Genomic DNA, 27,911 nt, shown 5'->3' with positions numbered 1-27,911 from the left:
GAAGGAGAATCTTTTTATTTTCTTAAAACCACTTTGGGAGTGCATTTGTATTCAAGAGGCGATAGAGAACCTCAACAAGGCTGGGGAGTTGGGGTAGGCAGGAATCTGGAAGACAGGATAACTCTTGAAAGCCTGGAGAGAGTCTGTGGTTTATGGCCAGTCCCAAGGCGATGGATGGGAGGAGTCCTGGTGTGTTTAGACATGGCGTGTTTCTCACATTCTAGGGAGGTGTCATAAGTCAGTGCCCAGAGCCCAGTCCCATGGCCTCTTCTCAGGACCATGAATGAAGACCCTGCTCTGGGGCATCAAGGTCTGTGTGAAGGAGCAACAGGAGCCTGTGGGCAGGCAGATGTCTTGGGAGGGGAGGCGTTTGGAGCCAAGTCTAGAGAAGCTTCTCACTAACTCATTCTCTCAAGCTGAGCCTCTCAAGAAAGGAAGGAGGCAGCAGAGATGAGGGTCCCACGTGGCAGGGGAGGAAGGAAGGAGCTGTGGGAAAACACATCCACATTTAGTCATCTGCTCGTCATTCAAGAAATGTTTCCTGAGAGTCTGTTACGTTCCTGGGGCTGGTCTCCTGCAATGCCTGTCACTGGTGGACAGGCAGGCCTGAGATAGAACTCTGTGTGCTCAGCCATCCTGCCGAGTCCTGATGCCCTTTCCCATATTCCTTCCACTCAGACACCCAGAGGGTCAGAGCACAAATAGCCTTCAGAGCTTCTCATCTGGGCTTCTCAACATTGGTCTACAATGTGGATTCCTCTGACCCCATCGAGTCCCAGCATTCAAATGATCTACAGATAGCCTGGAAGGAACCACCCACTCATCACTGCCTCCATGAAACTCCCAGGGCACTGTGGACACCTTTGAACCCGTTTCAAGCATCCCACATCGTATACCATCCACATAATTTCTGCGGGTTGGGAGCCTCTTAGAGGGTTCCCCAAGACTTCCCAGGGTGCGGAGGGAGCTTAACTCCATGGACCCTGATGCTGCATGGCATGTGGGCTGGGCCTCCCTGTTGGCCTTGCCGTTCTGGAATAGCCCTTGGTCGGTCCTCCCTTCCTTGTACTTACAGTCAGCTCTTCTGCTTCCAGGGGACGTAGATGGGGCCCAGGAGGACAGCTATGAGGAGCAGCACAGTAAGAGATGATGCCGGGCCTGGAAATCAGGGAAGAGGAGAAGCTATGAGAGAGGCCACTTGGGAGGCCCTTGTAAGGGCCTCCGCCTCCATCTGAGGCTGCCTGGGTCCATCTATGCCCCACCTTTGAACTTGCATCCTGCCCTGGCTATCCTCACTCCAGCACAAGGCAGAAGCCACAGAAAGAGGCTCCCCATTCTCACTCATCCTGTCCCGGGTTGCCAGCTTATTCTCCTGGAGGGAAGAGGTGGAGTGAGCGTATACTCAGGTATTCATACATGTGGCAACTGGGTTCCTTACTTGACCCTCACAAGCCTGTGGAGCAGGGATTATCATTCTGTTCTGATAGGGAAACTGAGGCCCATGGATTTTAGGGAGGGTCACAAGGTTACTTGCATTCAAACCTAAAGAAGCTCATCACTAGTGTTCCTTAGGATGATCCATGAGACTGTATCCTTTGGAACAAAACAAGTCCAACTTCCCAGGGAAATTTTAATGACTGTAAAAGCGTAGGCAGGTGGCTTGAGGATGGCTTCACAATGAGAGTTGCAGGTTCCCTGTTTAGCCCCAGAAGTAAGGGGAGGACTCCGTGTTCTCAGAACCTGGAGGAGCCGTGGAGCGCTGGACATAATGAAACCATCTGGCTAGAAAACACCCTGGTGAGTCATGGAAATGGGTCTCATGCTTGGGAGGGCCTCAGACGTCACCTAGGCCACCTCCACCCCAGTGCAGGTGTCATCTGAAATCTTTCTGTTAGTTGGGCAAACTCAGTTACAGGGAAGCACATGTTTGGACTCTGCATTTTTAACATGAGCAGTTCGGGCTTTAAAATAAACATTTTTAACAAGAGCAGTTCGGGCTTTTAAAATCAACATTTTTAACACGAGCAGTTTGGGCCATTAAAGATATTACAGTGTATTTTAAATAAATAAAATGGTGCTGGTGGGTCCTTAAGGAAGAAATGGAAATCTCAGCATCTTTGGCTGCTGGGGTGTTAAAGGCCAGCAGTTCTCGGCTGGGTGGCTCTCTGGGACTTCTCCCTTGAGAGCTGCACTGCCCAAGTTCACTCCTCCTTCTAAGGGACAGCCCACAAGAAAGATTGGCTGAATTGAAAATAGGAGGGCCACGCCTCTCTCTTCAATTAAAAACCCTCTCAGCTCTTGGGATCTCCCCAGGAGCAGCTGGGTCTTTGTCCTACTTGCACTGTAGCTCAGCGCCTCCCTCCTCCTACAGTCCTGCCTCCCCATTTCCTGAGGCATGTTGACCCTACAGCTCTTCAGGAAGATTCCTGCATTCCTGTATCCATCTCTAGTCTGCCTTACAGAGAAACTGACCTTGGTAAGTGGTCTGGAAAACAGACTCTAAAATATAAGTTTGAAACCTGTATACTCATCAGCTCGTAATGAGGACCCCAGGGCTGGCAGTGAGTGGGGCTAGGCACCATGGCTTGTGACTGTGATGCAGTTGATAAAACTTTCACTGGCAGTAAACTGGGATGGTGTAACCACAGGCAGGAAATTCCTTGGCATCAGGCTTTTGAAACAGATTGGGAAATGGTAGTTATAAGGACTAAGTTGTTCGATGGCTATCACTGGGCATCAATTTTTTGGGGGAAAGATGCTGAGAAGCTAAGAGTGATTGATTATGAGTTAAGGTTCACTGTGAAAGCAAGAGGACTTCTTGGCAGCACTGTACTTTCTTATCTCTTGTGACTACATGGCAGAAAGAACAGAGGGTTGGGCTCTGGACATCACTAAAAGAGTAGCAGAATCACAGAGAAGGATGAATCTCAGCTTCAACGGTTGCTATGCTGGGGTAGGGTCCTAATGGGGAAGTTGTGGGACCCTGAGATGTGGGAATGGACATTTGGGTCAAAGCACTTAAAGATCTTCAGTTGATGTAGGAGCTGCCAGGTACAATTGCAGCAGCATAGCTACTTATTTCTACAAAATATCCTCCCCAAATCAAAATAAAAAATGAAAACAAAATAGTAACTTCTGCACAGCCCTGTTCTCAGTATTACTTGAAGATAGAAGGCCAAACTGCAAAATGACTGTGAGTCAAAACACTCACCTAACCCTAGTGCACAGTCTGTCACCAGGCTCCCACACCAATGGTGCAGCACTTACGTAATCACAAGGCATCTTGCACTTTACCTGCCAGCCTAGACAACTTAAAATGCATTTCCAGCCTTAGTACCTGAGCAAAGATGCTACATCTGGCAAACCGAAGGCACCCAAAAATGGCAGCCCTGGTCCTGGTCCAAGCCAGTGTGGATGAATAACTAAAAAGCAAATGCAATCCAGTCTTGATGGTGCAGTTTTACCTCCCTGAGAAGTAAAACTATGAACCTTAGAAACATCACAAGGAACAGGAATAGGAGAAATTCCAAGGTGGGAGAGGAAGAAGGGAGACTGACTAGGGGCCTCAGGACAAAGGGACAGCCCTGCAGCCAGGCACCTGGAACCCACCCCCCAATACCAGCCCAGCCATAAACAGAGGCAAAGGAACGACATAGAAAAGAGCAAAAGCCTCAAGTCAATTAAATCACCACTTCAAGAAACTAGAAAAAGTAGAACAAAATAAACTCAAAGCAAGCAGGAGGCAGGAATTAATACAAAGAAGAGTGCAAAAAATTAATAAACTGAAAACAGAAAAACAATTTAAAAAACTCACTGAAAAAAAGTGGTCCTTTGAAAAGATCAATAAAATGGGGGGGAAAAAACTATAGCAAGGCTGATGAAGAAGAAAACAGAAATGGCATATTTTCTTTTTTTTTTTTTTTTTTTTTTGAGACGGAGTCTTGCTCTGTGCCCCAGGCTGGTGTGCAGTGGCGCAATCTCGGCTCACTGCAAGCTCCGCCCCCCGGGTTCACGCCATTCTCCTGCCTCGCCTCCTGAGTAGCTGGGACTACAGGCGCCCGCCACCTCGCCCGGCTAATATTCTTATATTCTTAGTACAGACAGGGTTTCACCGTGTTAGCCAGGATGGTCTCGATCTCCTGGCCTCGTGATCCGCCCGCCTCGGCCTCCCAAAGTGCTGGGATTACAGGCTTGAGCCACCGCGCCCGGCCGGCATATTTTCAATATCAGGTTGAAACAGGGGATATCACCATAGACCCTTCAGACACCAAAAAGATAATAAGGAGATATTATGAACAATTCTACACACAAAAATATGACAACTTAGATAAAATGGACACAAACTTCTTCAAAAAGCACCACTTACCAGAACTCACCCAATACGAAATAAGTAATATGAGTAACCCTAAACTATTGAGGAAATTGAATTCATCATTTTAAAACACCCCTCAAAATTCTTGAGACCCAAGTGTTTCAGAGAAAAATACTGCAAAGCATTTAAAGATGAATTAAATCCAAATTTAGTGCACAGAAAAATAGTCATAATAGAAATTTGAGGAAAATTTGCATGTATACTCCATTTTAGATGATATGAGGGAATTGTTTTAATCATTTTATGAAATTCAGTGATTAAAAATTTGAAATAACATAATATATTATATATTATAATATTATATATTATATATATAACTATAATAATGATAAACCTGTCTTTAGTCATAAGATCACCCAACTATGGATTCCATTTGCAACTGAGTGTACACGCATGACTGAGTTAGCTGTGGACGTGATCACACACCTTCCATACATCTCTGATTATAGAAGACATCGTTTGCCCTCCATTTCCTATATTTACTCTTCTAGCAGGCAGGGACATGGACAAATCTATGACTTAGCACTGACCCAGCAGATAAGACTAACACCATAAGGTATGTGGGAGGAACCTGGGCCTCTGAAAAGTCTCGTGGAGTTAAGACCTCTCCTGGTATTACGTAAGAGGGAAGTAAGACATATTTTGGTCATAGAGAGGGGAATACAGGCCAACTTCAGGTCCATGGGATAATGCCCAGCAGAAGAGGAATGTTTCTCTAACTAGCACAAATTTGCATTTTAGGCTGGTACTGACCTTGTCCTCAGGGACCCAGATTTACTTTAATTAGTTTGAACCAATCACCTGATCTAAAGGCAAGAGGTCTTCAACAACATCCCCCATGACTTCCCAAGTCCTGGTTTCCCCTTCTTTAAAACTCCAGACTCACCGGGTGATTGAAGCGAAAACAGAGATCATAGATGAATGGAAATTTGCACTTAGTAAATTTGCAGAGGAGGTTGTAATTATTGTTGCTCAAATATCACAATCAGGACACAGAAGAGGTCTGTTCTGTGACCATTCATGGTCACCTGCAGGCCTTGTACCGTTTTAAACTACATTTGTCCTTCTGAAACATACACAGTAGATGTCAGGGTATACTGGGATGAGGTCATAAATGTGGATGGAAAAGTTTAGGATGAAACAGAAACAAAGCAGAAGTTACAAAAAGTAGGGAGCACGAGGGTGGGCTGATGAGAAACAGGGGCGTAACAACTCTCAAGGAATAAGGGAAGGCAAAGGCCTCTATGAAAAGATAGTTCCCCCTGCCTCCCTCTTTGCTTCTTAAATATATATTTATGTCAAAAGTTCTATTAACTTGTGCATCAAATTCTTACTAGTGGTGACTCTTGGTATGTGGGATTTGGGGGGATGGAGCTGACATTAAAATTTTACTTTGTATTCATAGACTTCTAGCTTATTTTATAACAAGCATGGATATTACTTTTAACATGAAAGAAAGAGACAAAATTTAAAAATTTTGAATAACCTCACCATGGGTGGCATCTGAGCTCTGGTCCTTCTGGTGGGCTGAGACCTCCAGGACAAGGCTTTTGTTGACCGCCAGCTGTCCATCATGCTTCACCTGGCAAGTGAGGACCACATCATCCCTTTGGTCAGATGTGTTCACCAGGAGCCAGCTTGTCCAGTTGTAGGTACCATCCTTGTTCTCTGTAAGGGTCGAGGCCGTTTCTGTCCGGCACACGTTTCCATTCTCCAGCCAGGTCAACTGTAGATTCTGGGGGTAGAAATTCCTCACCTGGTAGGTGATGTTTACCTGGTTCCCTGCCCTCATGGGCTGTTGAGTAACCTCCAAGGTGGGTGGAACTGAAACAGCACAGGGCAGAAGCTCTGACCTTGTGGCACAGACAGATCACAGAGAGGGCTCCATAACTTAGCTCCCACCACCACGGTGACGGCGTCACCAGGACAGTGCTAGGCAGGCAGCACGTGCTCAGACATTGAGGGTGCTCTTTGCATATGAGTGAAATTACAAAGCACAATGCCTGGCACACAGTAGGTGCCATAGAACTGATAGCTCCTACTAGAGTAAGATTGAGTGAAATCTACAAGTACAACCCCTGGCATGCAGTTGGAATGTCATAACTGTAACAAAATCAGTGCAACCACCAAAGACGTAGGGGCTTGGCTCATAGTAGGTGCTCACTAATAGTAGTTGTTCTTGGTGAGAAAAATGAAGCTCTCTAGTGGAGAGCTTGGCACATGACCAAGTGCCAAAGTCACTGGTCCCCTTGGTCCCATGACTGCTGCCAATAAAATGGTAGTAAGTGACCAGCACACCTAGGTGTATGGGAGGTGGGCAGCACAATTAGAGAATAGATTCCAGGCCATTCAAGCTGTGGAGCAATAGCCTGGGTAGAGGGGAGTGGGTGTGGCAGCCAGATGTGGGCTTGGGCTGGGTGTGAGGGTCCTCTACCTCGGATGGCCTCAGACAAGTTTGCAGTCCCACGAAGAGGGTCCCCCTGCAAGGTGACGTGGGCCACCTCACACGTGACCTGAGAGCGAACGTCCCAGGGGGCCAGAACCACCCTGGCTGTGCTGCGGATGCTGTAGGACACACTCTGTCCTGCGGGGTCCACGTTGGTCTGGAAGTCTGAGAGCTCGTTCCCATTTTTGAACCATTTCAGGGTGATGTCTCTGGGGGAGAAGCCGTGGGACTTGCAGGTGAAGCTCACTGTGTGCTCAGGTGTGGCCCTCGCCGCAGGGCCCGATACCACTGGGGCAGAGGGTTTGGCTACAAAAGGAGCATCGATAAACAAGAGACATGACTGAGACGATGATCACTAATAATGAGTGTGTGACACTGTTAAGAACCTTCAGATATGTTAATTTTAATTCTTCTAATAATGTGGAGAGGATGGTGTTCTTATTCTCATTTTACATAGCAGGGTACAAAGGTTGGAAGAGGTGAGGACCAGCCCCAGGTCAGACAGTGTAGGGGAAGGTCCCAGAGGGAGGTCCAGGCCTGAGTTCAAAGTCTTCCTCTCCACACAGGGTGACTTCCACCAACCTGGGCACAGCAACAAAGTTACTGATTGGTCTCCCTTTGTGTTTTAAATGGTCCTACCCTGTTTCCCTCGGAGAGCTCACCAACCTCAGAGAGGGTGTTTACAGAAGTCAAAGTAAGGAACAATGGCAAAGTGGCACCACCGTGAGAACTGCAACCAGGCTGTTCAGCCCATGAGAGGGGTGGCCTGGCATACCCAGCTCCTCATCTGCAAAATGGGACAGCAGCATTTTTCCTTCCCAGGGGTGCAACAAGGATTAAATGAGGCAATGGAAGAAGTTTTGCTTTTGATCAGTCAGAAGATGCTTCATAAAAATAAACACAGATCTGTCTTTAACCCAGACTTTATATACACCCAGAGCTGTCTCTTTGTGTATTTATGAATTTATTTCATATTTTTCATTCTTTTCATAATATTCCAGTAGAGTTTTTGAAAGAAAATGAAGTAGTTAAGGCTAAAACTTTAACATGGAGTCAAGCGTTTGTAAGAGCATTGCACTCACACCTGCTGAAGGTCAAGCCACAGGATGTTGCTGTAGACCTGGATAACAACGCACTGAAGTCAAGGTACATGGGATTTTGATCACTCTCATCCTGGAGTATCCTAATTAAGTAACCAAAGAATACGAGTTTGCAGTTTAGCATTTCTGCCAGCCAATGAACTGTTTTCAAAAACAACCTTTTATGAAAGTCCCCTGTAAAAAGCCTTTCCTGCATTGCCCTATGGGCCACTATTCAGGGCTGCCATGACTCAGGGTTCCCAAATTGCAACTCTTTAATTCACAAATAAATGCTATTTCCTTTGGCCTTCCTATCAATCATTATTTTTTTTAGTTAGCGGGTCTAATCTGTGACAAGTCCCAAATTTGAAAAGAGGGAAGGTTTCTTGGAATCTAGGTCTTCAGTTGGGCCAGTTTGGGGTCAAAAACAATGATCACTGAGTACTAAGAAAGCCAAAGGTGGGTGATTTCTTCATCGTTAATCCATTACAAGAGACAAAGATCCAGGCCACCCCAACAGGCAGAAATCTATCCTGGGTCCTGAAAGCACACAAACTGGAGAATCAGAAAAATGAGGATAGTTTCTCCCTGTAGATGAGTCCTAAACGTGTCTCCAGATTGCTAATTATTACCCTGCACCTCCTATAGCAGTCACCAGGAAACATGTGTTAGGCATACTTGCATTTGTAAATATTAACTTGCTCCCAACCACATGCAAACAGTTTATGGGCACAGTACGAAGGGTGTCACTTGAAGAAGTCAAGTCATTAAGACACCAGCAGCATTGGGCATCCCTAGAGGGCTGAGAGTCTGCAATCATTTCCCATTTGTTGAAGGCTTCTCAGGAGCTGGCTGTTCCCTCTGTACCTCTCAGCTCTTTAATCCTCCCTTCATTGCCTCGAGGGGGTCCTCGTGTGAGTCCCTTATAGGACCAAGGTCTGAGGGGACCCCAGCTGGCAAAGGGCCAAAAGTGGATAAAAATCCCACACTGGTAAGATGAGGGAGGGTGAATGCAAGCACAGAGCCTGGTATGTACCAGGTGCTTAATAAATGAGCCCTGTGGCTGTTATCAAGAGGTTTTGTCATTACTGCTTCTGAATCTATACATTTATTCTTTAGGCAGCAGAACATAGAGGAGTAGAAACACCAAGAAAAGGCTCAAATCCTGCTCCCTGTAGCTCACGAAAAGCTCAAATGATAATAGAAGCAAAACCACGAAGTCTGGACAATTGGCTTTCAAAAAACAAGTAAGATCAAAGTAAGATCATAGGTAGAGCTGGAAGCATTTTGGAAGGAGGAGGGAACAGAGTCCTCTGTGACATCTTTTCATTATTATTATTTTACTTTAAGTTCTGGGATACAAGTGCAGAATGTGTAGGTTTGTTACGTAGGTGTATGTGTTTCATGGGGGTTTGCTGCACCTATCAACCCAACATCTAGATTTTAAGCCCTGCATGCATTAGCTATTTGTCCTAAGGCTCTCCCTCCCCTCATCCCCCACCCCCTGATTGGCCCTGGTGTGTGTTGTTCCCCTCCCTGTGTCCATGTGTTCGCATTGTTCAACTCCCACTTATGAGTGAGAACATGTGGTGTTTGGTTTTCTGTCCCTGTGTTAGTTTGCTGAGGATGATGGTTTCCAGCTTCACCCATGACCCTGCAAAGGACATGAACTCATTCTTTTTTATGGCTGCATAGTATTGCATGGTGTATATGTACCACATTTTCTTTGTCCAGTCTATCACTGATGTGCGTTCAGGTTGGTTTCATGTCTTTGCTATTGTAAATAGTGTTGCAATAAACATACATGTGCATGTGTCTTTATAGTAGAATGAGTAATATTCCTTTGGGTACATACCCAGTAATGATGGTATCTCTGGTTCTAGATCCTTGAGGAATCACCACATTGTCTTCCACAATCGTTGAACTAGTTTACATTCCCACCAAGAATGTAAAAGCGTTCCTATTTCTCCACAGCCTCACCAGCATCTATTGTTTCCTAACTTTTTAATAATCACCATTCTGACTGGCATGAGGTGGTATCTCATTGTGGGTTTGATTTTCATTTCTCTAATGATCGGTGATGTTGAGTTTTTTCTTCATATATTTGTTGGCCACATAAATGTCTTCTTTTGAGAAGTGTCTGTTCAAATCCTTTGCATACTTTTTGATGGGGTTGTTTGTTTTTTTTCTTGTGAATTTGTTTACATTCCTTGTAGATTCTGGATACTATATCTTTGTCAGATGGGTAGATTGCAAAAATTTTCTCCCATTCTGTAGGTTGCTTGTTCACTCTGATGATAGTTTCTATTCCTGTGCAGAATCTCTTTAGTTTAATTAGATCCCATTTGTCAACTTTCGCTTTTGTTGCAATTGCTTTTGGCATTTTTGTCATGAAGTCTTTGCCCATGCCTGTGCCTGAATGGTATTGCCTAGGTTTTCTTCTAGGGTTTTTTTTTTTTTTTTGAGACGGAGTCTCCCGCTGTGTCACCCAGGCTGGAGTGCAGTGGCGCGATCTCGGCTCCCTGCAAGCTCCGCCTCCCAGGTTCACACCATTCTCCTGCCTCAGCCTCCGAGTAACTGGGACTACAGGTGCCCGCCACCACACCCGGCTAGTTTTTTGTATTTTTAGTAGAGACGGGGTTTCACCATGTTAGCCAGGATGGTCTCGATCTCCTGACCTCGTGATCCACCCGCCTCGGCCTCCCAAAGTGCTGGGATTACAGGCTTGACCCACCGTGCCCGGCCTCTTCTAGGGTTTTTATGGTTTTGGGTTTTACATTTAAGTCTTTAATCCATCTTGAGTTAATTTTTGTATAAGGTGTAAGGAAGGAGTCCAGTTTCAGTTTTCTGTATATGGCTAGCCAGTTTACCCAGCCCCATTTATTAAATAGGGAATCCTTTCCCCATTGCTTGTTTTTCTCAGGTTTGTTGAAGATCAGATGGTTGTAAATGTACAGTGTTATTTCCGAGGTCTCTGCTCTATTCCATTGATCTATACGTCTGTTTTGGTACCAGTACCATGCTGTTTTGGTTACTGTAGCCTTGTAATATAGTTTGAAGTCAGGTAGCGTGATGCCTCCAATTTTGTTCTTTTTGCTTAGGATTGTCTTGGCTATACTGGCTTCTTTTTTTGGTACAATATACAATTTAATGTAGTTTTTTCTAATTCTGTGAAGAATGTCAATGGTAATTTGATGGGAATAGCATTGAATCTATAAATTACTTTGGGCAATATGGCCATTTTCATGATATTCATCCTTCCTATCCATGAGCATGGAATGCTTTTCCATTTGTTTTGTGTCCTCTCTTATTTCCTTGAAGCAGTTGTTTGTAGTTCTCCTTGAAGAGGTCCTTCAAATCCCTTGTAAGTTGTATTCCTAGGTATTTTATTATCTTTGTACCAATTGTGAATGGGAGTTCATTCATGATTTGGCTCTTTGCTTGTCTGTTGTTGGTGTATAGGAATGCTTGTGATTTTTGCACATTGATTTTGTATCCTGAGACTTTGCTGAAGTTGCTTATCAGCTTAAGGAGTTTTGGGCTGAAATGATGGGGCATTCTAAATATAGGATCATGTCATCTGCAAACAAAGACAATTTGACTTCCTCTCTTCCTATTTGAATACTCCTTATTTCCTTCTCTTGCTTGATTGCTCTGGCCAGAACTTCCAATACTATGTTGAATAGAAATGGTGAGAGGGGACATCCTTGTCTTGTGCTGGTTTTCAAGGGGAATGTTTCCAGCTCTTGCACATTCATTATGATATTGGTTGTGGGTTTGTCATAAGTAGTTCTTTTTATTTTGAGATATGTTCCATCAATACCTAGTTTATTGAGAGTTTTTAGCATGAAGCAATGTTGAATTGTATTGAAGGCCTTTTCTGCATCTATTAAGATAATCATGTGGTTTTTGTCATTGGTTCTGTTTATGTAATGGATTACGTTTACTGATTTGCATATGTTGAACCAGCCTTGCATCCCAGGGATGAAGCCAACTTGATTGTGGTGGATAAACTTTTTGATGTGCTGTGGGATTCAGTTTGCCGGTATTTTATTGAGGATTTTCACATCGATGCTTATCAGGGATACTGGCCTGATGTTTTATTTTTTTGTTGTGTCTCTGCCAGGCTTTGGTATTAGGATGATGCTGGCCTCATAAAATGAGTCAGGGAGGTGTCCCTCTTTTTCTAGTATTTGGAATAGTTTCAAAAGGAATGGTTCCATCTCCTCTTTGTATCTCTGGTAGAATTCGGCTGTGAATCCGTCTGGTCCTGGGCTTTTTTTGGTTGGTAGGCTTTTAATTACTGCCTCAATTTCAAAACTTGTTATTGGTCTATTCAGGGATTCTACTTCTTGATTTAGTCTTGGGAGGGTGTATGTGTCCAGGAATTTATCCATTTCTTCTAGATTTTCTAGTTTATTTGCATAGAGGTGTTCATGGTATTTTCTGATGATAGTTTGTGTTTCCATGGAGTCAGCAGTGATATCCCCTTTATCTTTTTTTAATGTGTCTATTTGATTCTTCTCTCTTTTCTTCTTTATTAGTCTAGCTAGTGGTCTGTTTGTTAATTTCTTCAAAAAACCAGCTCCTGGATTCATTGACTTTTTTGAAGGGTTTTTTGTGTCTCTAACTCCTTCAGTTTGGCTCTGATCTTAGTCATTTCTTGTCTTCTGCTAGCTTTTGGATTTCTTTGCTCTTGCTTCTCTAGTTCTTTTAATTGTGATGTTAGGGTGTTGATTTCAGATCTTTCTAGCTCTCTGATGTGGGCATTTAGTGCTATAAATTTCCCTCTAAACACTGCTTTAGCTGTGTCCCAGAGATTCTCATATGTTTTCTCTTTGTTCTCATTGGTTTCAAATAACTTCTTAATTTCTGCCTTAATTTCATTATTTACCCAGGAGTCATTCAGGAGCAGGCTGTTCAATTTCCATATAGTTGTGTGGTTTTGAGTGAGTTTCTTAATTCTGAATTCCAATTTGATTGAACTGTGGTCTGATAAACTGTCTGCTATGATTTCCGTTCTTTTGCATTTGCTGAGGTGTGCTTTACTTCCAATTATGTGGTTGATTTTAGAATAAGTGCCTTGTGGCACTGAGAAGAATGTATTTTCTGTTGATTTGGGGTGGAGAGATCTGTAGGTGTTTATTAGGTCCACTTGATCCAGAGCTGAGTTCAAGCCCTGAATATCATTATTAAGTTTTTGTCTCATTGGTCTGTCTAATATTGACAATAGGGTGTTAAAGTCTCCCACTATTATTGTGTGGGAGTCTAAGCCTTTTTGTAAGTCTCTCAGAACTTGTTTTATGAATCTGGGTGCTCCTGTATTGGGGGCACATATATTTAGGATAGTTAGTTGAAATGATCCCTTTACCATTATGTAATGCCCTTCTTTATCTTTTTCGATCTTTGTTGGTTTAAAGTTTCTTTTGTCCGGGAGTAGGATTACAACTCCCGCCTTTTTTTGCTTTCCATTTGCCTGGTAAATTTTCCTCCATCCCTTTATTTTGAGCCTATGTGTGTCTTTGCATGTGAGATGAGTCTCCTAAATACCACACACCAATGGGGCTTGACTCTTGATCCAATTTGCCTGTCTGTGTCTTTTAACTGGGGCATTTAGCCCATTTACATTTAAGCTTAATATTGTTATGTGTGAATTTGATCCTGGCACGGGGATCAGGACCCATTTAACGAAGCACTTTGACTGTCCCTTGGTGGAGTGGGTGTGCTTCAGTGGGGGGTAACCCACTTATCTGGGCTGCCCAGATTTCTCCGAACTAGCAGGAGGAAAAACTAAGTCTGCCAGACTAAGACTGTGGCCACCCCTCCCCATAGGGCTCAGGCCCAGGGAGATCAGAGTTCTGTCCCTGAGACCCGGTCTGGAGTTGCTGGAGTTCCTGCAAGGAGGCCCCACCCAGTGAGGAGGGATGGGTCCGTCCTGAAGAGGCACTCTGGCTACAGTCTGCCACAGCTGATGTGTTGGGCTGTGGGGGATACTTCTTGGAAACAGGCCATCCAAACTTCCTGGCGCCAGTAGGGGAAAAGCGTGGCCTGGAGCTATAGAGATGGCTGCCACCTTTCCCTTGCCCTGGGAACTTAGTGTGTTAAGCAATGATCAGTCCCAGTGCTGGCTGCCGCCCATCCCCCGAGGAGCTCAGCCTACTTAGACAGCAGGCAACCACAGCTGTGGTCCTGGCCGCCCCTTCCCCTGGGATCTCGGCAGCCTTAAGGAGATTCTAGCTAAATGACTGTTGAGAATCTGCATGGCTCTGTGGTTGGGACCCTATGCCCCAGTGGCGTGGGCTCACGAGTGGGATCTTCCGATCCGTGGGTTGCACAGCTCTGTGGATAAAGCTCGGTTTCACAGGCTAGGTAGCACGCTCACTCACCGCCTCCCTTGACTGGGGGATGGGGGCTTCCCTGCCCCACAGCTCTCAGGTGGGCCACTGCACCACACTGCTCTTCCTCTCCGTGGGTCTCGCCAGCTGCCTAGTCAATTCTAATGTCAGAACCTGGATACTTTGGTTAGTGTTGCGGGATTTGCTCACTTTTATGGTTCTTTTCCACGGGAGCCTCGGATTACTACTGCTTCTAGTCAGCCATCTTGGCCCTGCCCTGCTGTGACATCTTGGTGTTTTGAGGCAGGGAGGCTTTTGGGGCTGAGGAGTACTGGGATTTCAGTGCCTTTTTAGATACAAATGTTTCCACAATGGAAAGTCCTCTAGCACTGATGCTGGATCTGAGCAGGGCTTTATCCGGAAACTCTATCTTGGGTCCTGAGGCCTGTACTGTGGGAGGGGTCCTAGCCAGGGCACTGAGGCCTCCTGAGATGTTTCCACCACATTTTTTTCTGAAGCACCCACCCCCAGAAAAGCTGTTCTCAAAGCCCCAACCCCAGGGGGCACGACCTTTGCCAAGGGACTGCGTATGAGAATCTTCTGGAGTCATGAAGAGTTCAGATGTCCAGGCCCATGTCAGACCAATTAAATTGGCATTTTTAGGGTGGATCCTGAGTCCAGGTTTGTAAACATTTTTGTCAAAATTTCCCAGGTGATTCTAATGGGCGGCCAGGATTGAAAGCTACCAGACTCCACCCCAAACCCCATATATCCTTGAGGCCTGGAGGAGCACTGACCCATCTGAAGTGTCATGGCTTCAGCATCACACAGTTCACATTTATGGAACATTTACTGCACTCCAGGTGCTGCTCTGAGCATGTTACATGATTTAACTCCTTCAGCTCTGCCCCCAGTCTGTGATGTCAGTGTTATCATCAACAGGCGAGGACACCAAGGCCCACGGTGGTGGTTGCCTTGTCCCAGGTCGCAAAACTAGAAAGTGGCAGAGTCGGGAAGTGGTCCAGGCAGTTGAGATCCTGCCCATGTTGTCCTAACCACTGTTCTGTGGAAGTTCAGTAATCACCTGAACACTACCACCATTAGGGGCTCTGTGCACATCCTCTCCAATCCTCGCAGAACCTAGAGTGGGGGCCATGATTATCAGCATCACACAGATGGAGAAACCAAGGACTCAAGGGAAGGCAAGCCTGGCCTAAGATTACACAACCTTGAAATAGCACCTCAATTTGGGGATGCTTAGAATGTGCTAGGTGATTTACAGAGAGAACCTCAAATCCTATCCCCTCTCCTAAAGGAGTCGTGATGATCACCATTTTACAGATGAGGAAACTGAGGCTGAGAGAAATGAAGGCACTGCCTCCTTGTCCTCCATGTGTCCCAGTGGGCACCTCCTGTGTCCCACCAAGCACTCCTGTCCATCAACAGAGCAAGTGCCCTGAATTCTTGAGCCCCAACACTGACCGCACTCTTAATTTTGCCTTCGAGATTCTTGACTTCATGCAATTCTAGTGAGAAGCCTCCCTCCTGGGTGTCCAGGCCCAGATACCCTGTAGCCATAAAACACTGTGGGCTCCTGACAGCCCGAGGGGAGCATGGAAACTTGCTCCTATGGGCGTGATGCACCCCATAGGAAATACGTCATCTCCTCATCCTTGGTCCTTAGCACCAACAAGGGGTGGGCACGTGCTCTGCTGGGCTGCAGGAGGCCCGACTCTGCTCCGTAGATGCTGCTCAGTGAAGGAGAAACAGCGTAACACGGGGGTAGAGTCCTAAATGCTTCATGTGTGCTGAGACCTGTCCTTTAGGAACAAGCTTGATATATGAGACACATGCAGGACCTTTCTGATGGGAGTGTAAAGCCAGCCCCTCCTACCCCTTCAGGGCTTTTTTTTTTTTTTTTCATTTTATTTGTCTGCTTGTTTGTTTGTTTGTTTGTTTGTTTGTTTGACTGACAGAATTTCACTCTTGTTGCCCAGGCAGGAGTGCAATGCTGCGATCTCGGCTCACTGCAACCTCCACCTTCCAGGTTCAAGCAATTCTCCTGCCTCAGCCTCCACAGTAGCTGGGATTACAGGCACGTGCCACCATGCCTGGCTAATTTTGTACTTTTAGTAAAGACGGGGTTTCTCCATGTTGGTGAGGCGGTCTCAAACTCCTGACCTCAGGTGATCCACCGGCCATGGCCTCCCGAAGTGCTGGGATTACAGGCGTGAGCCACTGCACCCAGCCTCGGTTTTGTTCTTAATGCTTTTTGCTATAGAACTGAACAATGCCAGAGTTTGGAAAGAGAAGGTTGGAGCACTTCTCCACACTTGGAAAACCAGAGCTGAGTGAGTACTGCAGAGACAAGGGCCGTGAGTCAGGCTGGTGGGGAGGAAACCTTGGCTCCCTGACCTGCTCACCACTCAGGTCTCCTCTCTGAGCCTCAGTGTCCTCATCTTTAAAGGAGGCAACAAATGGCTCCTCCCTCATAGCGCTGGTTATAAGGAGACTCTGGCACAACTGCAGCTCCCTGGCCCCCTTCCCTGCCTCCCTCCTTTGTCATCCAGGGCATCATTTAGGCTAAGAGCATGGCAAAGAGGGGTGAGCACCCTATTAGGAATTAGCAGATCTGAGTCACACCTGAGCCACTATTGGCTGTGACTGCCTGGGCTGGGGAGGCACCATCTGGAAACTTCAGTGTCTTTGCCTATATTATCTGCACAATCAGGATAAAGCCACTTCCACATCTATGTTCAAGGGTTGTGGGAAGCCCTGTTGCTACACCATCTAGGAGGGAAATTAGACAATATTCTCATATATGAAAACACACACACCCTCTAACTTAGCAATGTCACTTCCAGTGGGTGTCTCCCACCTGACTAGGGTGATACATGTACAAAGCCATCCACTGAAGGATTGTTAGTAGCTCAAGTTTGGGAACAACTTACATATCCATCAACAGGATGCTGTGAAATAAATTTTGGTATTTCCATAAATTGGAGTATTCTGCAGCTGTTAAAGAGTGGAGCAGTTCTATGTCCTGACGTGGAATCTCAATATGGAAGGATAGGGCTTATGTTTGGAGGAAGTTTTCCAACCACCAGTGGGTTTTAGTGTCTGAATGTGAGGTGCATTCTGAACCTTTGGGAAATGGATGAAAAAAGAAATCCCGGCTCCCTGATCCATGGTTCTGTCTGAGGAGCTTTTATTTAGCACCTGTGATGCACCAGGTTCTTCTATGAAGACAGTGTCTTAACAAATGCTGGGGAAGGAAGGAGCCTGCCTCGATCCGGACCTGGACTCTAGCTTTGATTCCATCAATAACTGGCCCTGTGACTGTGGACAAGGCCCCTGTCATCTCTTGGCTTAAGTCCCCCATCTGTAAAGGGGAGTTGGGCTGAAAGCGTGAAGGTCTTTCCCATGTTGAAATGTCAGGATTCAGGAGGTGGGATGAGGATTCTGGGCCTCTGGCTGGAAACCTCAAATAGGTTTTATTACTGCCTTAAATTGGGCAACCCTGAGCCAGCCATATGTATGACCTCTTTCCTGAGGTGAGGGATATTCTGAGATGACCCAGCTCTGCTCAGAGGCCACAGTGACTGTGTGACTCAGTCCTGAAATCACACAAGGCTTCAAATAGACCCACAGCAAACACCAAACTTGTTGGCATCTCCTCCCACCAGGCCATCAGACTGAAGAGTGAATCTGTGCCTCCCAGGAATCTTCCCTGTGTGATGTTTCTGAAGATTAAATAAAGAAAAACACGATTTACACGCTCCATCCCCTGGATGGATTTCTCCTCATTAGAATGGAAGAGAATGTAAGCTTGGTGGAGGAAGAGCTATTGGCTGTTTCATTCACTGCTCTTTGCACAACATCCAGGGTGGAGTCTGGCACACAGTGGATTCTCAGTGAGTGCCTGTTGCATAAAGAAGAGACTCACCTTTGGAGGCTGCAGGTGAGCTCTGGCCCTGTACCCGGGCAAATCACTCAATCTGTCAGTTTCCTCATTCATGGAACTAGAGGGCTGGGCCAGATTGGGAAGGACAAGAGCTGTAGAGCCAGACAGATTGGAGATGCAGTCTTTCCCATCATTTACCAGCCGTGGAACCTTGAGCAATAGCGTGATGTCCCTGGGCCTTAACTCACCTGATCTGTAGAAGGGGGTGACATCAGGTCATGAAAATGAGCACCCACCACCACACCTGATTGTGGCTCAAAGAATGGAAGGTGCTATTATTGAGTTATTGTCACACATCAAGGGATGAGGGAGATCCATGCTGTACTCACCACGCAAAGCCATCTCAGTGCCCGGTCCAGACTTAAACTCCACGTTCTCAGGGCTCCCTTTTCGAAACTTCACACAGTAGTAGGTGCCGGCATCTGCTGGGGTGATGCTACTGATGCGGATGGAAAAGTCCATGTTGTTTCTTTTTGTGAGGTCTGAAACAGTTGTTACCCGGGGGAAGTGGCCTTCTTTTTGATTGTAGATTAATTCTCGGCCTGGTCCAACTCCTCTGAACCACAGGACAGGTCCCACGGGAAGCAGGGAGGTCACAGTGCAGTTCAGAGTGGCCGACTCTCCAACTGCGACCAACAGGAGCTTCTCAGGCTGAATCATCTGTAGCTCCTCTTCACCTGCCACTTCTGGAAAGGAGCACAAAGCAATCATTTTTTTCATCCTTACATAATTCTGTATTTCCTCGTGTTTATCAAAGACATTCAGTGACTGGGTGCACATCAGGAATCAGGAGCAGGACTTGATCTCAGCACACTGCGTGTATTATCTCATTTAACCCTCACAACAAGCCTATAACATGAGGTTGTATTACAATTGAGGGCACTGAGCCCTGAGGCACAGAGAGTTTCAATTTTTTTTTTTTTTTTTTTTTGAGAGAGGGTCCTGTTCTGTTGCCCAGGCTGGAGTGCTGAGGCATAATCATGGCTCACTGAAACTTCAACCTCTCAGGCTCAAGCGATCCTGCTACCTCAGCCTCCAGAGTAGCTAGGACCACATGTGTACACCACCATGCCAGGCTAATCTTTGTATTTTTGTAGAAACAGGTCACACCATTCTGCCCAGGTTGCTCTTACTTGAGTGCAAGTGATCCACTTGCCTCGGCTTTCCATAGTGCTGGGATGGCAGGTGAGAGCCATCAAGCCCAGCCAAGGGATTCAATTTCAAGGTAGAGCTTTGGGTTGAGGACCTGAGTAGAACTCCTGAACTCTACTTTGAAGTGTTTTTACATATATACACACACACACACACACACACACACACACACACATACATATATACACACACACATATGTATATTATATATATAATATATTATATATACACATATATATATACACACACATATATTATATATATGTGTGTAGGTGTATATTTAAAAGCTGTCAGTAAAGCTATGTGTCTTCTGCAGGCTGTTTTTTGCCTTTCCAAATTCTAGAGGCTGCCCACATTCCTTTCTCACTGTCACATCTTCCCATCACTCTAACATCTTGCTTGCATCCTCACATGTCCTTCTCAAATAATTAATCTCCTTCCTCCTTCTTATAAGGACTCTTCTGATACATTGGGTTCACTCTGACACTAGATCCAGTATTAAAACCACTGTCTTAAAAATGCTGAAGAAAGTAAAGGAAACAATGGACAAATAACTAAAACAGCAGGAATATAAACACATTAACAAAATAAGAACAGCCAGAATGAGAAATTATGAAGAGAAATCCAATAGAAACTTTGAAGTTGAAAATACAACAATTGAAAGTTCAGTAGAGGGGTTCCCTAACAGGTGTGAGCAGGTGGAAGAAAAGTCATAAAGCTGCAAGATGGAATAATTAAACTTACTATGACTGAGGTATGGATGGAAAATGGAATAAAGTATAGAGAACAGAATCTAAAGGAATTCTGGGACACTATCAATTGGATTGAAATATACATTATTAGAGTCCCAGGGGGAAAAAGAAGAGGAAGAGAAAAAGGAGCAGACGATTATTTGAAGAAATCACAGCCAAAACCTTCACAAACTTAATAAAATACATGAATGTACAAATTTAAAGACACTGAAGAAATGCAAGTTTAACTCAAGGATAGAATCTGAGACCCACACTAAAGGACATTATAATTCAACCGTCAAAAACTAAATTCAAAGAATCCTGAAAGCAGTGGGAGAGAAACGATTCCTCGCATTCAAGAGACCCTCAGTAGATTATCAGCTGAGCTCTTATATAAAGCATTGGAGGCCAGAAGACCGAGGGATGATGTGTTCAAAATGCTGTAAGAGGAAAAACCTGTCAACCATGAATTCTATACCTGGCGAAAGTGTCCTTCAAACACAAGGGAGAAATTAAGACATTCTCAGATAAACAAAAGCTAAGATAGTTCATGACCACAAAACCTTGCTTACAAGAAATGTTAAAGGGAGTGCTTCAGGTGGAAATGAAAGGATGCCATGTGGCAAATCAAAGTTATATGAAGAAATAAAGATGTCCAGTTATATGTAATTTTTTTTTTTAAATCGTATTTACCTGATACCTCAACATCCCACAAACAAGTTGTGAGCACCCTGCCAAACCAGGTACAACACTGTGATAAAGCTAGTCCCAGCCACAATTCCTCTTCTTGTCCTCCTCTACTGTGACCTAGTGACACTGAAACATTCTAGTAAAACCCATCATGCTTTTTCTTTGTGTCCTCCATCCTGACTCCCGGTAAAGGCAATGGCTTCCCATCTCTTGTCTCTCTTGCTTCCCCTTCTGCTTGGTTGAGCCTTCTCCCTGGGGGTTCCTCCCATATGGTTTCCTGTGTGGCATGCCCTACCCCACTATGCCTCTCCAGATGAAATTTTCATAACCATGTTAGAGTGATCCTTTAAGACATAACCTGCAGGACTTACTCTACCATTTTCATCAGTAGTGGCAATGAAGAGGGGATTATTCTAAACCAGGGTAGAAAGTTCCTAGGAGATGCACTTTGACTGTTCATGGCTTACTGATTTGCTACTTATTGGCTCCACGAATTTGAGAAGGCTTTTTACCCTGATGGCTTTCCTGTGCTGTGCTATGCACAGTTATGTGTTGCCTTCTGGAGTGCTGCCAAAGCTCTCTATCCTAAAGTGTGTATCCTATTCCAATATGAATAATGACAGCCGCATTTCTTCAGAGCACAGGATGATATAGCAACTTCTTCAAAGAAGACTCGTATGATACTTACAATAATGTCACATAATCCAGAATCTCTAAGTTGTTCTGAGGTACCAGTGGCAATGTATTCTTCATTTACAAATTTTACTTACAAATTAAAATCACAGGCACTCCTTTTAGTGCTTTCAAACAAACAAAAATACCTCTTCTCTCTAGAGACTTCGGCAATGATTTTCATTCCTCTTGGAATCTCTAGACCACTCCTCATGGTCATAAACTTCCCCAGGGCTTCTAACGCAAAATGAAAAATAAAACAAAACAAAAAAAGCCCCTCTCTGCCTTGTTCTTTACTTCATTCTAACAAAAAATGACTAGAATCTACTGGCTTGTGTTCCAGATCTAGGGGGAATACTTTCTGTTGCAAGCATTAACCACTGGTTGTCCCACAGGCCAGTCCCTGCTCATCTGAAATGGGTCTCATTGGAACTTAAACTTCTACTGAAACACAAAATTTAAATTTCTGTCAGGTACAGCTGCGCACCTTTCTGTTGACAGTGGCCTTATTACTACTGGATTTGTTGATGCAACAATCCTCAACCAAATACTGGCTAACTGAATTGAACAGCATGTTAGAAGGATAATAAACCATGAGCACGTGGTATTTATTCCTGAAATACAAGTATGTTTCAATATACGAGTGACAAACAAACAGTATGGTATGCCATATTTATAGAACAAATAGAAAAAACATCTATTTTGATCCTGATAAAATTTTGATCTGTTTTGATCAAAACATCTATTTTGATCATGATAAAAACATGATCATCTATTTTGATGCAGAAAAGCATCTGATAAATTTGTACATCTATTTATGATGAAAACAATCAATAAAAGGGATATATGAATACTTTCACAAGATGATTAACATTCACATACTCATACTTTATTTTTATTGTACTGATCATTGCCAAAAATTAATTTTTTCATTCACTTATTTACTATGTGTGTTGATTACTGTCTTTCTCCCCAGTGGATGCAAGCAGCAAAAGGGCAATTACTTTTTCTTTTTTATTCTACCAAAGTACCCCATGTTTCTATATCAGATCCTGGCACACAGTAGGTATCCAATAGGTATGTGTATAATGTTTGAATTGCTCAGTGGGACATTTCCCTAGAAGACTGAAATCTTCTATTTTAGGTGGTTTTCTTCTGTGGAATTTGACAGAAAATGAGTTTCTCATGTAGAGGACTTAGTGAAAACAAAACAAAACAAACAAAAAAACCAATCAGTTTGCAAACATATAGAAAGTAGAAGAGCCTAGAGAAGAAAACCACAATCCTCCTTCACACCACATCGCCCACTCCACTCCCAAGAGCAGCAGCTGCAGAAATCGCACGGAATAGAATCAGGGCCGGAAGTGTTTGAGTAATGGTGAAACCTGTGACCTCTAGAGTCAGAGTGCCTGAGTTCAAATCATAACTCTACCAGTTACCAATGAGTGAGCTTGGAGCACTTTGTGCTTCTGTTTTCTTATGTGAGGGAATGTGACAAGAATATCAATTTGTATATAATGATCATATGAAGTAAAAGATGTAAAGCATTTCCAACAGTGTCTGTCATATGGTGAATGTTCAAAAATTGTAAAGTTATTGCCTGGTAGATTTCCTAAGGCTTGGAGGCTTCAGTGTACATTAGATGACAAGGATAAGGATAAGGATATGGATACGGATATAAATATAACTATAGTTATAGGTAATATAGGCAGATCTGTGTCATTTGTGTCCTCACATTTTTTTCCTCATCTCTACCATTCATGGAAGAGGAAATTTCAGAATAGAAATGCACAGAAATTCAGTTTTGAGGGAAAATGCATTTTACCAAGGGAGAAGTTTGCTTACCTGTTGCTTATATTAACAGATTGGGGGACTTTGAGTGGTAAGATTAGAGAATTAGGAAGAAGGCAGAATGGCTGGGCAATAGAGAAAACCATACATCTCTTTAATGTGCATTTCATGTAGACTGAAAAAATGAGTTGAAGGTTATAGTAAAGAAAGTATTTTTAAAATCCTGTGTGTGTTTCAGCATGGTCACATGAGATTTATCTCAGGAATGCAAGGATGGTACAACATTCATAAATCTCCAAATGTGATATGCTACGTCAAGGCAATCTTGAGCAAAAAGAACAAAGATGGGGCCAGGCATGGTGGCTCATGCCTGTAATCCCAGCACTTTGGGAGGCTGAGGCGAGCAGATCACAAGGTTAGGCGATCGAGACTGGCCAACATGGTGAAACCCTGTCTCTACTAAAAACACAAAAAATTAGCCAGACGTGGTGGTGTACACCTGTAGTCCCAGCTACTTAGGTGGCTGAGGCAGGGGAATCGCTTGAACCTGGGAGGTGGAGATTGCAGTGAGCCGAGATTGCACCACCATACTCCAGCCTGGTGACAGAGCGAGACTCCGTCTCAAAAAAAAAAAAAAAAAAAAAAAAAAAAAGAACAAAGATGGAGGCACCACACTGCCTAATTTCAACATTGACTACAGTTTCAAAGTAATCAAAAGGCATGGCACTGGCATAAAAAGAGACATTTAGACCAATAGATCAGAACAGAGAACCCAGCAATAAACTCACACATTCACACTCAATTGACTATTGACAAAAGTGTGAAGAAAACACAATGGTGAAAGATCTGTCTCTTCAAAAAGTGGTGTTGGGAAAACTGGATATCCATGTGTAGGGGAATGAAATTAGACCCTCTTCTCATGCCGCATACAAAAACAACTCAAAATGGATTAAAGACTTAAATGTAAGATCTGAAACTGTATAAGAACTACAAGAAAAGTTTCATGACATTGGTCTTGGCAATACATTTTTGGATTTGAGCCCCAAAGCACAGGCAACAAAAGCAACAACAACAACAAAAAAATGGCATTAATAACAAACTAAAAAAGCTTCTACACAGCCAAGGAAACAATCAACAGAGTGAAGAGACAACCTACAGAATGGAAGAAGACATTTGCAAAGCGTACATCTAATAAGGAGTCCGTATACAAAATATATAAGGAAGTCAAACGACTCAACCATAAGAAAACAACCCTATTAAAATATGGGCCAAAGATCCAAATAGACATTTCTCAAAAGAAGATATTAAGATGGCAAGTCAGCATATTAAAAATATCCAGTCTTACTATTCATGAGATAAATGCAAATTAAAACCGCAGTGAGCTATCATCTCACACGTGTAAGAATGGCTATTATCAAAAAGAGGAAATTTAACTAGTTTTGGAGAAGATGTGGAGAAAAGGGAACGCTTGCAGACAGTTGGTGGGAATGTAAATTAGTAGAGCCATTAGTGAAAACAGTATGCAGGTTCCTCAAGAAATTAAAAATGTAACTCTTATCTGATCTGGCAATCTCACTACTGGCGTATATCCAAAGGAAATGACATCAGCATGTCACAGAGATATCTGCACTTCCATGTCCATTGCCGCATTATTTACAATAGCCAAGATATGGAATCAACCTAGGTGTCTATCAGCAGGTAAATGGAGAAAGAAAATGTAGTATATATGCACAATGAAATTCTAATCAGCCTTACAAAAAGGGAAATCCTGTCATTTGCAACAATGGGGATGAGCCTGGAGGACATTCTGCTAAGTGAAATAAGCCAGGCACAGAAAGACAAACACTGTATGATTTCACTTATATGTAGAATCTAAAAAGTTGAACTCATAGAAGTAGAAAGTAGAATGGTATTTATCCAGGGTTAGAGAGGGGGTGCAGTTGGGGAGATATTAGTCAAAGGATACAAAATTTCAATTTAGATAAGAGAAATAAGTTCAAGATATCTATTGTACAATGTGGTGTTTATACCTAATAATATGAGTTGTATTCTTGAAAACTGCTGCGATAGCAGAGTTTACGAGTTCTCACAATAAAAAATGATAAATGTATAAGGTAATGCATATGTTTATTAGTTCAAATTAGTCATTCCACAATGAATGCATATTTCATAATATGTTGTACGTAAGTATATATACTTTTGTCAAATAAAAATAAAATAAAATATTTATTTTGTTAAAAATGTCACTGAAAATAGAAAATAAAAAGTTGGAGAAACAATGATTAAAAATGAAATCTCATATGTGCATGTACATGTACATGCATATGCACATGTGCATATATATATGTGTATATGTAATGTGTACACAAATATATATAAAAGTTTGGCCTATCATGTTAGTACGTAAGGTTGTTTTGTGCATTAATTACAATTATTACAAATTTAAAAATCTCAGTAAAATATTTGGCACATAGAAATCATCCAACATATTTTTAACAACATTTTGGAAATACATACATATGCTAGCGTTTTACCTCTGGTTGTTTCTGACTGGCGTGATGGGTGACTATTAATCTAACGTTTGCTTCCCTGCATTTTCTAGTATTTCTGCATATAGCATAACATGGCTAAAAGGGTGATCAACTCTGGAGCTGGTCCACCTGGACTTGATCCCAACTGCTCCATGGACTGAGGTAGGGGACAATGAACAAGTTTCTCCCTCTGCCTCACTCCCCATTTGCAAATAGGGCACAAGAGTTGTAGCTTTCACACAGGGATGTTGTGAGGATTAGTTGACTTCATACAAGCAAAATGATAAGTGTGTCTACCTTACAGGAAGAGAGCAATTGCTGAACTATTACTGCTGTCATTTGGGTACAGTGTATGTGTAAGAAAAATAATTTGAACAGTGAGACCCTTGCCCTCTAAGACCTGTGAGGTGACATCACAGGAAGGCCCAGTGGGCAACTGAGAGGCTATTGTGCCCAGCCCTGTGACCAGCGGTCAGCTGCATGGTCTGAAAAGGGGTGAGGACAGGCAGCCTGTCTGGGAGCAGTGAACAGGGCTCTCCCAAGTGGCACCAGGAAAGACCTCCCAATCCTGTATGCCTGGGGGAAGGGAAAATAAATTCTCCAGAGGAAAATCAAGATGACTAAGGGAGTTTGTGGTGCCTGTTATGGGCTGAATGTGCCCCCAAAGCAAATGGGTTGAAGCCCCAGTCCCCAGCGCCTTAGAATGTGACCATATTTGGAGACAAGGTCTTTAACCCATTTATGCCTGAGGTTGCAATTTTTTAAATTTGAAAAATCAGGGTCGGGCGCGGTGGCTCAAGCCTGTAATCCCAGCACTTTGGGAGGCCGAGACGGGCGGATCACAAGGTCAGGAGATCGAGACCATCCTGGCTAACACGGCGAAACCCCGCCTCTACTAAAAACACAAAAAATTAGCCGGGCGAGGTGGCGGCGCCTGTGGTCCCAGCTACTCCGGAGGCTGAGGCAGGAGAATGGCGGGAACCCGGGAGGCGGAGCTTGCAGTGAGCTGAGATCCGGCCACTGCACTCCAGCCTGGGCGACAGAGAGAGACTTCGTCTCAAAAAAAAAAAAAAGAAAAATCAGAACTTAGTGATGCCCTTGAGCAGTAGGATATAAATAACTCCTGCAAGCTTAGTGATCCAATAATGAAGCACTAGGCATAAATGGGTGAAGCAATTTAGTTAAATGAGGTCATTGGTGGGGAGCCTTAATCCAATATGGCTGACGTTCTCATAAGAGAAAATGAGAACACAGACACACACAGAGGAAGCCCATGTGTTAAGACACATGGAGGAGATAGCTTTCTACAAGCCAAGGAGAAAGACCTCAGTAGAAACTAACCCTGCTGGCACCTTGATTTTGCAATTCAGCCTCCAGAACTGAAAGAAAGAAAGCAAATGTCTATTGTTTTAGTCACTGAGTCTGTGGTGCTTCGTTATGGAAGCCCTAGGAAAGGAATATAGGGCGCTGTAAGCATGAAATGTGGAACTTCTTAAAGAGGAGGAGGGCACAGGAAAATGGGTGGGAGGACTCAAGACAGGTAAGGATTTAATAATGATTCTTCTGTGTTCATCAAATAAAATATTATAAAAATGTAAGTAATTGTGATGGTGGCAGAAGCATCACAAGGTTTGATGCCTCTGGTAGCCAACTGCAGATCCACAGAGAAAGTGCTCAGCTCCCTGATCTTCTGCTTTTGGACAATGTCCAGTCCTTGACTTTCCTTGGCAGTGCTTGTGCTGATCTGAAATCGCTGCAAGTCCAGGGGCAAGGCTAGGTCCAGGAGGCAGGGAGAAAGGGTTCTAGCCCAATGCAATGCTCACCTGTAAATCCCAGCAGTAGAGTCAGAAGCAGGAAAGGACCAGGAGGATGGGACCAGGAGGCTGGGACAGGCATTCTGGAGACCTCAGAAGCCTGCTCTGTTCAAACGCCTGTTCTGGGGAGATCTCAGGCCCTGCTCTGAAGAGAGAAGACAAGCCCCTCCTCCCTCAATTCAAGAGGAAGTGGCTGTGATGGAGTGCAACAGTAACCTGCTTCTAGATTGTGACATACAAATCAGGCACAGCAGGCAGCTACAAAGCAAGGAGTTACTTGTGCTCCATTTTCAGGAGAATCAGACAGGGTTAGCAGAAAGAATGCTTCCTGCCT

The 27,911-nt window shown here is 43.9% G+C and overlaps 1 protein-coding gene across 2 annotated transcripts; it reads right to left on the bottom strand.

Moving 5' to 3' along the window:
* Positions 1 to 27,911, bottom strand: LOC716034 (signal-regulatory protein gamma). 2 transcript variants are annotated; one of them, XM_028828282.2, is made up of 6 exons: positions 27,587 to 27,911; positions 18,526 to 18,882; positions 6,807 to 7,124; positions 5,864 to 6,196; positions 1,074 to 1,158; positions 1 to 486 (listed from the first exon to the last, which is right to left on the bottom strand). In XM_028828282.2, exons 1-5 carry the CDS (start codon positions 27,657 to 27,659, stop codon positions 1,076 to 1,078), a joined length of 1,164 nt encoding a protein of 387 aa, XP_028684115.2. In that variant the 5' UTR covers positions 27,660 to 27,911; the 3' UTR covers positions 1 to 486; positions 1,074 to 1,075. The 2 variants fall into 2 exon arrangements, with proteins under 2 accessions (XP_028684115.2, XP_077807517.1); XM_077951391.1 differs by having other exon boundaries at positions 18,526 to 18,879; positions 27,587 to 27,732.

The sequence above is a fragment of the Macaca mulatta genome, chromosome 10 (genome assembly GCF_049350105.2).
Source record: "Macaca mulatta isolate MMU2019108-1 chromosome 10, T2T-MMU8v2.0, whole genome shotgun sequence".
Lineage (NCBI taxonomy): Eukaryota > Metazoa > Chordata > Mammalia > Primates > Cercopithecidae > Macaca > Macaca mulatta.
Note: the sequence above shows the minus strand (reverse complement) of the source record. Positions and strands in the feature narration are given on the sequence as shown.